The 14,409-nt window shown below is 37.6% G+C and overlaps 1 protein-coding gene across 1 annotated transcript in view; it reads left to right on the plus strand.

Moving 5' to 3' along the window:
* The window catches only part of RNF24 (ring finger protein 24), a 112,162-nt gene that overhangs the window by 67,665 nt on the left and 30,088 nt on the right, over positions 1 to 14,409 (plus strand). The window contains exons 2-3 of the mRNA XM_010836469.1: positions 993 to 1,142; positions 14,328 to 14,370. Of these exons, the coding sequence (XP_010834771.1) occupies positions 1,000 to 1,142; positions 14,328 to 14,370 (186 nt within the window). The 5' untranslated portion in view covers positions 993 to 999. The remainder of the gene's footprint in view (positions 1 to 992; positions 1,143 to 14,327; positions 14,371 to 14,409) is intronic.

A 14,409-nucleotide genomic window follows, 5' to 3' on the forward strand; every position in this document is an offset into this window, starting at 1 on the left:
CCTCATGCAAAGAGTTGACTCATTGGAAAAGACTCTGATGCTGGGAGGGATTGGGGGCAGGAGGAGAAGGGGACGACAGAGGATGAGATGGCTGGATGGAATCACTGACTCGATGGATGTGAGTCTGAGTGAACTCCGGGAGTTGGTGATGGACAGGGAGGCCTGGCGTGCTGTGATTCATGGGGTCGCAAAGAGTCAGACACGACTGAGCGACTGAACTGAACTGATATTCACCTTGCTTGCACTTGAAACATTGTAAGTCAGCTATACTTCAATAAAATATAAATATTAAGAGAAAAACACAAATTAAAAAAAACATTTTGCTCTGTTGGCTTTAAGGCTTTTTTCTGCCACACGTGTCCACACCTATATATACACGTGTATTTACATATGTAATCCACCAAACTGGGATCACATTTTGTATACAATTTATATATTGCTTAATTTTTCCTGCATATGTTTATTAAAATTTAGAAGTTAATGAAAACAGCTTTTCATGACCAAATAATATTGTAACATATGACTCTATATAAGTATTTAATCATTATCTTCTTGTGACACATTAAGTTATTTCCAGTATTTTAGCATTATAAATATTATTACTTTAAAAGTTCAAGAGTTTTTAAAAATCTTTAAACTTCTTTTATTTCCCTTTCCACTTCCATGAAAATAAATACATTTTCTTGTATTTATTGATTATTGCCTTTATTTCAGTGAAGTACCTCTCTGTGAATACCTTTTTGTAAAGCGTTTTAGGTAGGATCACAAGCTTCTGGAATAGTACCAGATACATAGTAAGTACTAAATAAGTATTTGTGGTGTGATAAATTAATTAATTGCAAGGATATTAACCCTCGTCTATCATATTTGTTTTAAATGGGATCAAGCCTTATGAAAAAATTTTCCTCTATACATGTATTATACAAAATAATGTGATCATGGTTCTTAGTCTTTATAACCTAATTTTTTTTCATTCTTTTGTTTCCCCACAGTTCATCCATGAGCTCGGATTTCCCACATTACAACTTCAGGATGCCTAATATTGGATTCCAGAACCTGCCACTCAACATATATATTGTGGTTTTTGGCACTGCTGTATTTGTCTTCATCCTTAGTTTACTCTTCTGTTGCTACTTGATTAGGTAATCAATTTTCATTCTATGTTGCTTTAATATATGTTAAACAGTCAATAATAAATCAGCCTTCTGCCCTTAAAGTGTTTTAAACCTATGGTAATTAACAAATGTTCTAAAATTAAGGTGGGTCCATGATTCATTCATTCTCACAAATCCTCCACAACTAGCTCGTTCTCTTTAATATTATATTTATAGATATAATATTTATAAATTTTTACTAGTCACTAAGCCATGTCTGACTCTTTGCGACCCCCTGGATGGTAGCCTCCAAGGCTCCTCTGTCCATGGGACTTCCCAGGCAAGAATACCGGATTGGGTTGCCATTTCTTTCTCCAAAGGATCTTCTCAATGCAGGGATTGAACCCTCATCTCCTGCTTGGCAGACAGATTCTTTACCACTTCGATACATTTTAGGAATTAATATTTATTAGGTACTTACTGTGTGCCAGACCCTGTGCTGTGTGTGCACTGCAATTAAACAAGGTAACCTTATTATCTTTATTTTTCAGAAGTTAAATAATTTCCCTATAGTCACACAGATGAAAAATTGGTTAGACTTGGTACCCAAACCTAGTTGTGTCTGACCTTAGAGCATGTGCTCTTAACCACTGAAAAAATGAAAATAAATCATATTTATCAGGCTTCATTTCCAAAATAACCATTTCAGAATTTCATAATCACTCTCAAAGGACAGACTTGTACACTAAGGATATTCTAAAACTTTTCTATTAAAGTACAGTTGATTTACAATATTAAAACATTTTTGAGCCTGGAATTTTTTAATGAAGACGAGAACCTACTTTACTTTTCTTTTAGTAGCGGATGGCAAGCTGTTAGGTTGGCCAAAAAGTTATTTCAGGTTTGCCCGTAATTTGCTACAGAAAAAAAACAAACTTTTTGGCCCACCCAATACTTAAGAAAAACAAAATATTCCCCATTCTTACCTCCTTTTGAGCTTCCCTGGTGGCTCAGATGGTAAAGAATCTGCCTGCAATGCAGGAGACCCAGGTTCGATCCCTGGGTCGGGAAGATCCCCTAGAGAAGGGAATGGCTAAATAAGTCACAATTTATTATTACTAGAATGTTTTCTGGAAGAATAGCAAAAAGATATTTCTGTTAAATGCACCTGCCATAGCAAATGCAAGATAAAATAGTGCAATCTAAAATATTAGTTAAGGCTTCCCTGGTGGCTCAGTGATAATCCAGCCTTGTCCAGGAAGATCCCACATACCATGGAGCAACGAAGCCCATGAGCCACAACAGTTGAGCCTGTGCTCTAGAGCCTGGGAATTGCAACTGCTGAAGCCTGCACACTCTAGAGCCCATGCTCCACAACAACAGAAGCCACTGCAGTGAGAAGCCCACGCACTGCAATTTGAGAGTAGCCCCTGCTCACAACTAGAGAAAAGCCCGCACAACAACAAAAACCCAGCACAGCCAAAAATAAATAAATAAAATTTTAAAAATAATAATAAAAAAGAAGTTCAACAAACCACAGAAAAATGGGCTTTTGGCGGGAGAGTGTTTTCTTGTAAAATGGCTGACAATCCATGACTAAGAGCAAATATTACACACATGCATACATGCACACATATACACAGAGAGAGAAATGCATTTCTGTAAAAAGAGAATTTTGCTACATGGCATATCTAAAATATTTGAAAACTTACATCCTCACAAAAACCAACACACTGATGTTTGTAGAAAGAAGCTGTACCCATAATTACCAAAACTTAGAAGCAACCAAGATATTTTTCACTGAATGAATGAATTGTAGTGATCTAGATAATAGAATGTTATTCAGCTCTGAAAGTAAATGAGTTATATCTAGCATTGAAAAGACATAGAGGGATCTTAAACACATATTTCTAAGTGAAAGAAGCCAGTTTGAAAATGCTACATACTATATGATTCTAACTATATGACATACTGAAAAAGGCAAAACTATGGAGACAGTAAAAAGATCACTTGATGCCAGGAGCTAGGGAAGAGGGAGGGATGAACAGGTGGAGCAAAAGAATGTGTAGGTCAGTAAGACTATTTTATATGTTACTATAATGGTGGATTTCGTTTGCATGGTCTAGGACATCTTCATTTTGTTATCCATAAGGAGTATTTCTAGCATATCCAGTAAAAGCATGTATGTTTTATTTATTTATTAAAATTTTTAAATTTTATATTGGATATAGTTGGTTAGCAGTGTCATGTTCGTTTCAGGTGTACAGCACAGTGATTGTTATACATATATATCTATGCATGTAATTGCTATGACTTTGGTTATTTTGTTTTTCTGTAACAGAGTAAATCAGCTTTCTCTCTCTCTTTTTTTTTCTTATTCAGCTTATTCTGATTATTTCCATCATAATAAGAGTATGATTGGAGTAGTAAATAGCAACCCATGCTAGTATTCTTGTCTGGAAAATTCCACAGACCGAGGAGCCTGGTGGGTTACAGTCCATGGGATTGCAGAGTTGCACACAACTGAGCACACCAAGAGTACGATGGAGGACTGATAGTGCTTTGGGGATAGTATTTGCAATCAGGCACATGTTATGTTTAGCTTAAAACTAACAAGATTGGATATTAATAGATTTGTAGTAGTGATCATACTCTGTTCCTTAACAAATTGAGTCATTGTTAACTGAGTAATTCTTATTTGGGAAGCATCTCCGACTTTGCTGAATAACCGTTTGGTGAAGTAGTTATTACAGTTTCTCAGTAGCATTCCTTCTTTTTCTTCCATCTCATGCATGGATGTCTAGTTCAGTCCAGTGAGTTTCCCCGGGGTCTCAGATGGTAAAGAATCCGCCTGCAATGCCAGAGACCTGGGTTCAGTCCCTGGGTTGGGAAGATCTCCTGGAGGAGGGCATGGCAACCCACTCCAGCATTCTTACCTGGGGAATCCCCATGGACAGAGGAGCCTGGTAGGCTATAGTCCATGGGGTTGCAGAGTCAGACACGACTGAGTGACTAAGCACAGCATAGTGGTAGATACCTGTCATTGTGTATTTAAAAAAAAAAAAAAAAAGGATCTGATTTCTCAACAGAAACAGTGGGGGGAAAAAATAAAAGCATTGATATTCATTAAAAAAAAAAAAAAAAGAGGCTCACTTTCACCATTACCATTCAACATTGTACTAGAAGTTCTAGCCAGAAGATTTAGGCAAGACAAAGAAATAGAGGGTATTCAATTGGAAAGAAAGAAGTAAAACTATCTCTTTTTGAAGATGACCTGATTCTATATATAGACAATCCCATAGAATATATATACACACACACACACACACAAAAAAAAAATCTAGGAGTAACAGACAAGCAAACTTTGAGAATATAGAAGTAACACAAAAAAAATCAGTTATATTTCTTCTCACCAGCAAGGGACAATCTGAAAAGGAAATAGATGAAACATTTACAGTAGCATCCAAAAGAATTAAAATCCTAGGAATAAGTTTAACCAAGAAGGTGAAAGACTTACACACTGAGAACTATAAAATATTGCAGAAATAAAGAAAACCTAAATTAATGGAAAGATTTCAGGAACTGGAAGACTTAATATTATTAATATGGCAGTATTCCTCAAAGCAATCAACAGATTCAGTGCAAAGACTCAAAATTCTAATAACCTTTGATACAGAAATGGAAAAACTGATCCTCGGAGGTCTTAATGATCTGGATAACCACAATCATGTGATCACTCACCTAGAGCCAGACATCCTAGAGTGTGAAGTTAAGGGGGCCTTAGGAAATTTTACTGTGAACAAATACCAGACCACCTTACCTGCCTGCTGAGAAACGTGTATGCAGATCAAGAAGCAACAGTTAGAACCAGACATGGAACAACGGACTGGTTCAAAATTGGGAAAAGAGTACATCATAGCTGTATATTGTCACCATGCTTATTTAATTTTAACTTATATGCAGAGTACATCATGCGAAATGCTGGGCTGGATGAAGCACATGCTGGAATCAAGATTGCTAGAAGAAATATCAATAACCTCAGATATGCAGATGATACCACCCTTATAGCAAAAGGTGAAGAGGAACTAAAGAGCCTCTTGGTGAAGGTGAAAGAGGAGAGTGAAAAGGCTGGCTTAAAACTCAACATTCAAAAAACAAAGATCATGGCATCCATGATCACTTCATGGCAAACAGATGGAGAAACAGTGGAAACAGTGACAGACTTTATTTTCTCGGGCTCCAAAATCATTGCAGACTGTGACTGCAGTCATGAAATTAAAAGACATTTGTTCCTTGGAAGGAAAGTTCTGGCAAACCTAGATAGCATATTCAAAAGCAGAGACATTACTTTGCCAACAAAGGTCCATATAGTCAAAGCTATGGTTTTTCCAGAAGTCATGTATGGATATGAGAGTTGGACTATAAAGAAGGCTGAGTGCTGAAGAATTGATGCTTTTGAACTGTGGTGTTGGAGAAGACTCTTGAGAGTCCCTTGGACTGCAAGGAGATCCAACCAGTCCATCCTAAAGGAAATCAGTCCTGAATATTCATTGGAAGGACTCGTGCTGAAGCTGAAACTCCAATACTTGGGCCACCTGATGGGAAGAACTGACTCATTTGAAAAGACCCTGATGCTGGGAAGGATTGAAGGCAGGAGGAGAAGGGGATGACAGAGGATGAGATGGTTGGATGGCATCACCGACTTGATGGACATGAGTTTGAATAGCTCCAGGAGTTGGTGATGGACAGGGAAGCCCAGTGTGCTGCAGTCCATGGGGTCGCAGAGAGTCAGACACGACTGAGCTACTGAACTGAACCTTGGTGACTGCTTTTGATTGAGGTTCCCAGGGGTAATGACTGTATTACTGGTGTTATTTTACATTTAGTGTAGCATAATACTATTATTATGCGTATTTAATGGTGATTGTTCTATTAAAAATCTACTGTGGTGTCAGACATGAGGAAGACTTATTCTGATGTCTACCCTTAATTTTTTGTAAAACAGTTTCAACTAAGGAAGAATATTACCTATTTAGGCTTTCAAAATACATTATAACAATTTTTAACATATTATATTCTCCTTAATTTTAGAAAATAAAGAAAAATAAGATTTTTCTTAACAGCAAGAAGACAGCTGAATTTAAAAATAAGTAAAAGGGATTTCCCTGATGATCCAGTAGTTAAGAATCCACCTTGCAATGCAAGGGACACCAGTTCAACCCCTGGTCCAAGAAGATCCCATATGCTGCAGGGCAACTAAAGCCCATGCACCACAAATACTGAGCCCAAACACCACAACTACTGAAACCTGTGTGGCCTAGAGCCCATGCTCCCCAACAAGAGAAGCCACCACAACCCAGCACAGCCTAAATAAATGAACATTTTTAAAAACATACGTGAAGGGCTTAAATAGCCATTTCTCTAAAGAAGATATATAGACGGTCAACAAACACATGAAAAGATGTTCAACAGCATTGGTCATTACGGAAATGTAAGTTAAAATCACAACAAAATTCACAACAGGTAGATGCTATAGTCAAAAATATGGAAAATGATAAGTGTTGATAAGGATATGGAGAAATAGGAACACTCATACATTGCTGGTGGGAATGTAAAATGGTATAGTCACTGTGAAAAAGAGTTCATCAGGTCTTTGAAAGTTAAACATAGAATTCCCATAAGACCCAGAAATTTCATTCCTAGGTATATGCCCAAGACAAATGAAGAAGTATGTCCACAAGGAAGTTTGTATACTATGTTTATAGCATTATTCAAGAGAGCCAAAAGGTGTAAACAACCCAAATGCTCATCAGCAGATAAATGGGTAATCAAATTGTGGCATATACATACAGTGAAATATTATTCAGCCATAAAAAAGTAGCAGTGTACTGATACTTGCTACAACTAGAAAGAGGCTTGAAAACATTATACTAAATGAAAAGCCAGATACAGAAAGGTCATATGTTGTATGATTTATTTTATGTAATGTATCTATAATAGACAAATCCATAGAGACAGCAGGGAAGGTGGGATAGGGACCAACTACTTAATGAGTACCAGATATTTCTGATGAATAAATTTTTTTTAAGATTTATTTATTTATTTTATTTTTTGGCTGTGATGGGTCTTTGTTGCTGCACTCAGGCTTTCTCTAGTTGTGGCAAGTTGGGGCTACTCTTCACTGCAGTGTGCTAGCTTCTCATTACAGTGGCTTTTCTTGTTGTGGAGCATGGGCTCTAGACACACAAGCTTCAGTGGTTGCAGTGTGTGAGCTCAGTAGTTGCAGTTTTCTGGCTTAGTTCTTCCACAACCTGACTCTTCCTGAACCAGGGATTGAACTGGTGTCCTTGCATTGCAAAGCATATTCTTAACTACAGGACCACCAGGGAAGCCCGAAAAAGCGTTGAAATTAAAGTGAACTAGTTAAAAGACGCTTACTCCTTGGAAGGAAAGTTATGACCAACCTAGATAGCATATTCAAAAGCAGAGACATTACTTTGCCAACAAAGGTCTAGTCAAGGCTATGGTTTTTCCAGTGGTCATATATGGATGTGAGAGTTGGACTGTGAAAAAAGCTGAGCGCCAAAGAATTGATACTTTTGAACTGTGGTGTTGGAGAAGACTCTTGAGAGTCCCTTGGACTGCAAGGAGATCCAACCAGTCCATTCTAAAAGAGATCAGTCCTGGGTGTTCTTTGGAAGGAATGATGCTAAAGCTGAAACTCCAGTACTTTGGCCACCTCATGAGAAGAGTTGACTCATTGGAAAAGACTCTGATGCTGGGGGGGATTGGGGGCAGGAGGAAAAGGGGATGACAGAGGATGAGATGGCTGGATGGTATCACTGACTCAATGGACGTGAGTTTGAGTGAACTCCGGGAGTTGGTGATGGACAGGGAAGCCTGGCGTGCTGCGATTCATGGGGTCGCAAAGAGTCGGACACGACTGAGCGACTGAACTGAACTTAACTGAGTGGTTTCACAATGTTGTGACTATACTAAGTACTACTGGATTATATACTTTAAGATGGTTAATTGTGTGTTATATGAATACAAATAAAAGAATGATAGTATTTTTAACTGAGTCAAGAAAGAAATAGAAAGTATTAATAACTATATATCTAATAAGAAAAGCATTCCCACAAAGAAACTGCAAGCCAGGTAGCTTCACCAGTGAATTTCTCCATTTAAGGAAAAAATACTACTCTTATATGACTTTTCCAGAGAACAGAAGTGGAAGAAGTATTTCTTAACTCAAATAATGAGGCCAGATAATTTTTATTCCAAAGCCTGACAAGGACATTATAAGAATGAAAATTATAGACTAATCTCTCTCATGAACAAAATATTAGTAAATCAAATTCAGGGGTGTGCAAACTGGTGGTACATCACAACCAAATGGAGTTTTGTTCCAGAAATGAAGGTTGTTTTAACATCTGAAAATCAATCAATACAGTGTACCACATTAACAGTAAAAAGGAAAAGTATGATGGGAAAAAAAAGCACTTGACAAAAATTAATACCTATTCATGACTTTTTTTTAAATCTAAAACAAGGATACAGGGAACTTTGTTTATTTGAATAAATATATCTACAAAAAATTTAGAGAAAACATTGTATTTAATAGTAACTATTGATAAGGATGGGAGAAGGCGATGGCACCCCACTCCAGTACTCTTGCCTGGAAAATTCCATGGATGGAGGAGCCTGGTAGGCTGCAGTCCATGGGGTCACTAAGAGTCAGACACGACTAAGTGACTTCACTTTCCCTTTTCACTTTCATGCATTGGAGAAGGAAATGGCAACCCACTCCAGTGTTCTTGCCTGGAGAATCCCAGGGACGGGGGAGCCTGGTGGGCTGCCATCTATGGGGTCGCACAGAGTCGGACACAACTGAAGCGACTTAGCAGCAGCATTAATAAGGACATTCACTGTTGCCACTTTTATTTAATATTGTAGTCAAGGTCCTAGCCAGTGCAGGGGGAAAAAAGTAAAATAAAGAATAAAGAACAAAATCTGTGAAGGTGCTGTTACTATATGCAGACAAAATAATTGTGTATTTTAAAATCCAAAACTTCCACAGATAAGCTGTTTAGAATTAATAAGTGAACTTTGCAAGTCACTGGATACAGGATCAATGTACAAAAATTGAATTTTTTCTATGTAGTAGCAACAAAGAATTCGAATTTAAAAAATTTTAAATACCATTTACAGTAAATCAAAAATTATCAAATATCTCGGAATAAATTTAGTGAAGGATATGTAAGTGTTATACATAGAAATGTGTACAGAGAAAGAAGACCTAATAAATAGAGTATGCTATATTCATAGGTTGGAAATTCAATCTTACAAAGATGTCAGTTCTTCTCCCCAGTTAATCTAAAAATTAAACACAATCTCAGTCAAAATCCCAACAGGTTTTTTTGTGGAAATTGATGAGCTCATGAAATTTATATGAAAATGCAAAGGCCGCAAAATAACCAAAATAGTTAAGAAGAACAAAGCTTGAGGACTTACACTACCAGACTCCAAAATTTGTTACAAAGGTCCAGGACTGAAAACAGAGTGCTCTTCACCCAGCACCCAGATATTCTGTAGTAAAAGGAATCAAAGCTCTTTGAAAGAAGTCATTAACTCCACAACTGAGCATGGAAAGTAAAAGATGAGCTTGTAACATGTTTTGGTGCCAGTGAGCTAGAAAATGCATGGAAAAGGATGAGGATATGTTGAAAGTCCACAAGAGTCAATCTGAAGGAGGGCCTAAAAGCCTAAATCTGAGCAACAAAATAATGATCATATTAAATTATAACCTGTAGATTAACACAAATATCCATGAGTCCATGCTGATATAAACAAATGAGGGAAGAAGGGCATCTTTTCCTTACAGAATAATCCCAGTTAATGGACAAGGAATTAGGAAACCACGAAACCACCACTAGGCAAACAATACAGAATTGTTGCAAGCAGGATGTCTTGATGCTAAAATCAGTGGGCAAAATCTTGAGAAAAAGTAAATTTTCATAATTTCAACATCTCTCCCCCAACTATATTGATATTTGCAACTGGTATCGATCAGTTGCAAAGGGGAAAATAGTAATTTTACAATGGGGAGACCCAGTAGACACTGCCATAGCCAAGTGATACATCGGAATCCTGAAAAACAAGGAAAAATTAAGGAACTGTCACAGATTAGTAAAAGCTAAAGAGATGTAACTAGAGGCAAACTGGGATCCTGAATTGGATCACAAGATAAGAAAAAAATAAGAAATAAATATTAAAAATAAGAAAAAAAATATTAATGAAAAAACTGGTGAAATTCAAATAAATCTGTTTGGTTAATATTGCTACTGCTGCTGCTAAGTCGCTTCAGTCGTGTCCAACTCTGTGCAATCCCATAGATGGCAGCCCACCAGGCTCCCCCGTCCCTGGGATTCTCCAGGCAAGAACACTGGAGTGGGTTGCCATTTCCTTCTGCAATGCATGCAAGTGAAAAGTGAAAGTGAAGTTGCTCAGTCATGTCCGACTGCAGCCCACCAGGCTCCTCCATCCATGGGATTTTCCAGGCAAGAGTACTGGAGTAGGGTGCCATTGCCTTCTCCTTGGTTAATACTATATGAGTATTAATGTCAAAATATCAGTGTTAATTTCCTGCTTTTGATCATTGTACTACGGTTGTGTAAGATGTGAATATTGGAAAACTAGGGAGAGAAGTATCTGTGAACTCTGATATTTTTTGCAGCTTTCCTGTAAGTCCAAGATTATTTAAAAAAAAAAAAAAACCAGCATGGTATTGACACAAGGCGCATTAGTTTCCAAGGGTTTCTGTAACAAAGAACCACAAGCTAGATGGCTTAAAACAATAGAAATGTATTAATCTCTTGCAGTTCTAAAGGCTAGGAGTTCAAAATTAAGGTGCTGGCAGGGCCATGCTACCTCTGAAGGCTATGTGGGGAGGATCTTTCCTTGCCTCTTCCTAGTTCCTGGTGGTTATCAGCAATCCTTGATGTTTTTTGACTGGTAGGTGCCTCACTTCAGTTTCTGCCTTTGTCTTCACCTGGCCTTCTTCCCTGTGTATGTCCTCTCATCTTCCTCTAAGAACAACAGTCTTATTGGATTTATGGTCCACCTTCATCGTAATATGACCTCATTTTAACTAATACATAGTCTTCAAAAATTATATTTTCAATTAAGGTTACATTCTGAAGTAGCAGTTTTATATTAACTTTGAGGGGGCTCTGTTCAATCTAGTACACAAGAACTGACAAATAAACCAATGGGAGAGAACAGAAACTCTAGAAACAGAACCACATACTGGTCTGACTTAAACAGCAGATATATCATGGCAACACGGTGGGGAAGGATCTTTTCAATAAATGAGTCAAATGAAAATCTGCATGTAGGTAAAAAGAATCTTGACCTCTACCTCATGTCATACATACAAATTTCAGATGGATCATAAACCTAAATGTGATAGGTAAAATAAATTATTTTCACAGTACACACACGAGATTATCTTCATGATCTGGAGGTTGACAAAGATTTCTTTAACTGCACACAAAAAGAACTGATGTTATTGGAAAGAGGTGATAAACTGGTGCATGTGTGCTCAGTCATTGTCCAACTCTTTGTGACCCCATGGACTGCAGCCTGCCAGGCTCCTCTGTCCATGGGATTATCCAGGCAATAATACTGGAGTGGGTTGCTATTTCCTCCTCCAGGGGATCTTCCTGACTCAGAAGTTGAACCTGAGTCTCCTCCATCAGCAGGCAGATTCTTTACCACTGAGCCACCTGGGAAACCCAACTGGGCTTATTAAATTAAAAGCTGTTGTTCATCAAAAGATAACATTAAGAGAATGAAAAAAGCCATAGAGTAGGAGAAAATAATTGCAGTACCCAACAAAGGACTTGCATCTAAAATATTTAAAGAACTTCTACAAATCAATAAGGAAAAGACAGTCAACTCATTTTCTTAAATGGACAAAATATTTGAATAGGCATTTCATAAAAGAATATATCCAGGCAGCTCTCACCTTCTGAGTTGGCCCACACTCTGTCTGTGGAGTGTTTCTCTCTAAATAAACCCACTTCTTACCGATTACTTTCTCTCACTAAATCTTTCTGCAATGAGACTTTAAAGTCTTATTGTAATGAAGCAGAGCTTCATTACATCCAGAGATCAGGTGTGATCTTGAAACCAGGCAGGGCCCTTTGGGGTGCCCAAGGATGGAGGCCTTTCTGTCTCCCATTTCTTTTTTTTTAATTTATTTATTTTTTGGTTGAAGGATAACTGCTTTACAGAATTTTGTTGTCTGTCAAACATCAACATGAATCAGCCATAGGTATACATATGTCCCCTCCCTGTCTCCCGTTTCTTGTAGGCAAGACTTCAGTCTCCCATTACCTTCCCTGAGTTTCAAAGGGTGGATTAAAACAGTTGCTAATCAAAGAAGGAGCAGCAGCCAAGAAACCAGTGAGGCAAGATTAGAGGGACCAGAGAAGCCCATCAAGATTAGGAGACCTGTCACCTGAGATGAGATTAAGTGAAAGTCTCTGACTCTGTGACCCCATGGACTATACTGTCCATGGAATTCTTCAGGCCAGAATACTGGAGTGGGTAGCCATTCCCTTCTCCAGGGGATCTTCCCAACCCAGGGATAGAACCCAGGTCTCCCACGTTGCAGGTGGATTCTTTACCAGCTGAGCCACCAGGAAAGCCCAAGAATATTAGAGTGGGTAGCCTATCCCTTCTCCAGCAGATCTTCCCAATTCAGAAATCAAACCCAGGTCTCCTGCATTGCAGGATTATTGAGATTAAAGGAGTGCAAGCCCTGCTTACACCCTAATCTTGTCAGATACCACCTTTGAGCCCTTATAAAAACCCTCATCAAGTTCCCTGGGGTTGAGACACATAGTTTTTCGAGGCAGAAACCTGTCCTGTCTCCCTTTGCCTGACAAAACTTTAATAAAGCTATCCTTTTCTGCTTCACTGCCCTGCCTCAAAAAGAAGTATCCAATCAGGCAACAGGCATATGAAAGGGTTCTAAACATCATTTGGGAAATGCAAAATTAAAACCAAAATGAGAGGGTACTTCTCTGGCAGGCCAGTGGTTAGGACTTCACCCTCTAATGCAGGGGATGTGAGTTCAGTCCCTGGTCAGGGAGCTAAGATCCCACATGCCTTGTAGCCAAAACACCAAAACATAAAGCAGAAGCAGTATTCTAACAAATTCAATTAAGACTTTTTAAAAAAAAAGTCCACATCAAAAAAAAAACTTAAGAAAAAGAAAACCAAAATGAGATACCACTGAACACTCACCAGATTGGCCAAAAAGTTTTAAACTGACCTTACCAAGCTGTGGCAAAGATGTGGAACAACTAGAACTTTCATGTATACTACCTATCCACAGGCGTAAAACTTGTACAAGCACTTTGGAGCAGCAGTTCTACTCCTAGGTATATACTCAACAGAAATGAGTCTGTGTGTCCACCAAAAGACATGCAGAAGAATTTGTATAGCAGCTTTATTTGTAATAGCCCCAAACTGAAAGTAACCTAAATATTTGCCAACAGTGAAATGGATAGTTTCATATTTATTCATAAAATGGAACACTATGTCAGTCAAAAATAACAATTACTGCAGCAACATGGATGCATTTCTCAAGTAACTGTTGACTGACAGAAGTCAACACAGAAGAGTATACACCAAATGATCCATTTATGTGAAGGTCAAAAACAATCATAGTTAATCTACAATGATAAAAATTAGGAGTTTTAGGGGTGAATGTTGATTGGGAAGAATCACTTAAGGGATGCTGGAAATGTTCTATGCACTGATCTGGGTGATAGTTAAACTAGTGTGTATAATTATTTTTTAATATGTGTATTTTTGAGGCTTTTGTTCATTGTTAGATGTATATTATACTTCAATTTTTAATTAAGAAAAATGTGATAAATATTATAAATAGGAAAAGAATTGACACTTCATTAAAATATTTTAGATTTTGTTTTAATGAGATTGCACTTGATCTTATATGTTTGGATAATGTTCTATGGTTCACTGGTCACTTTCTCATAACATAGTAGTGGGTATGTCATTTGAGTGTATTCTAGAATAAAGATTCTAGATTTTAAACCATAAATGATACAAATTAATACCAAAAATAGGAAGTTTAAAATTTTTTTCAAAGTCTTATATGGAAATCTCAATATTGCATTGCTCATTTCTGTCTTTTAGGCTAAGACATCAAGCACACAAAGAATTTTGTGCCTACAAACAGGTGAGAGAGATTTACTTAAGACTGGCTTTCATCTTGTTT

The sequence above is a fragment of the Bison bison genome, unplaced genomic scaffold, assembly GCF_000754665.1.
Source record: "Bison bison bison isolate TAMUID 2011002044 unplaced genomic scaffold, Bison_UMD1.0 scf7180017864063, whole genome shotgun sequence".
NCBI lineage: Eukaryota > Metazoa > Chordata > Mammalia > Artiodactyla > Bovidae > Bison > Bison bison.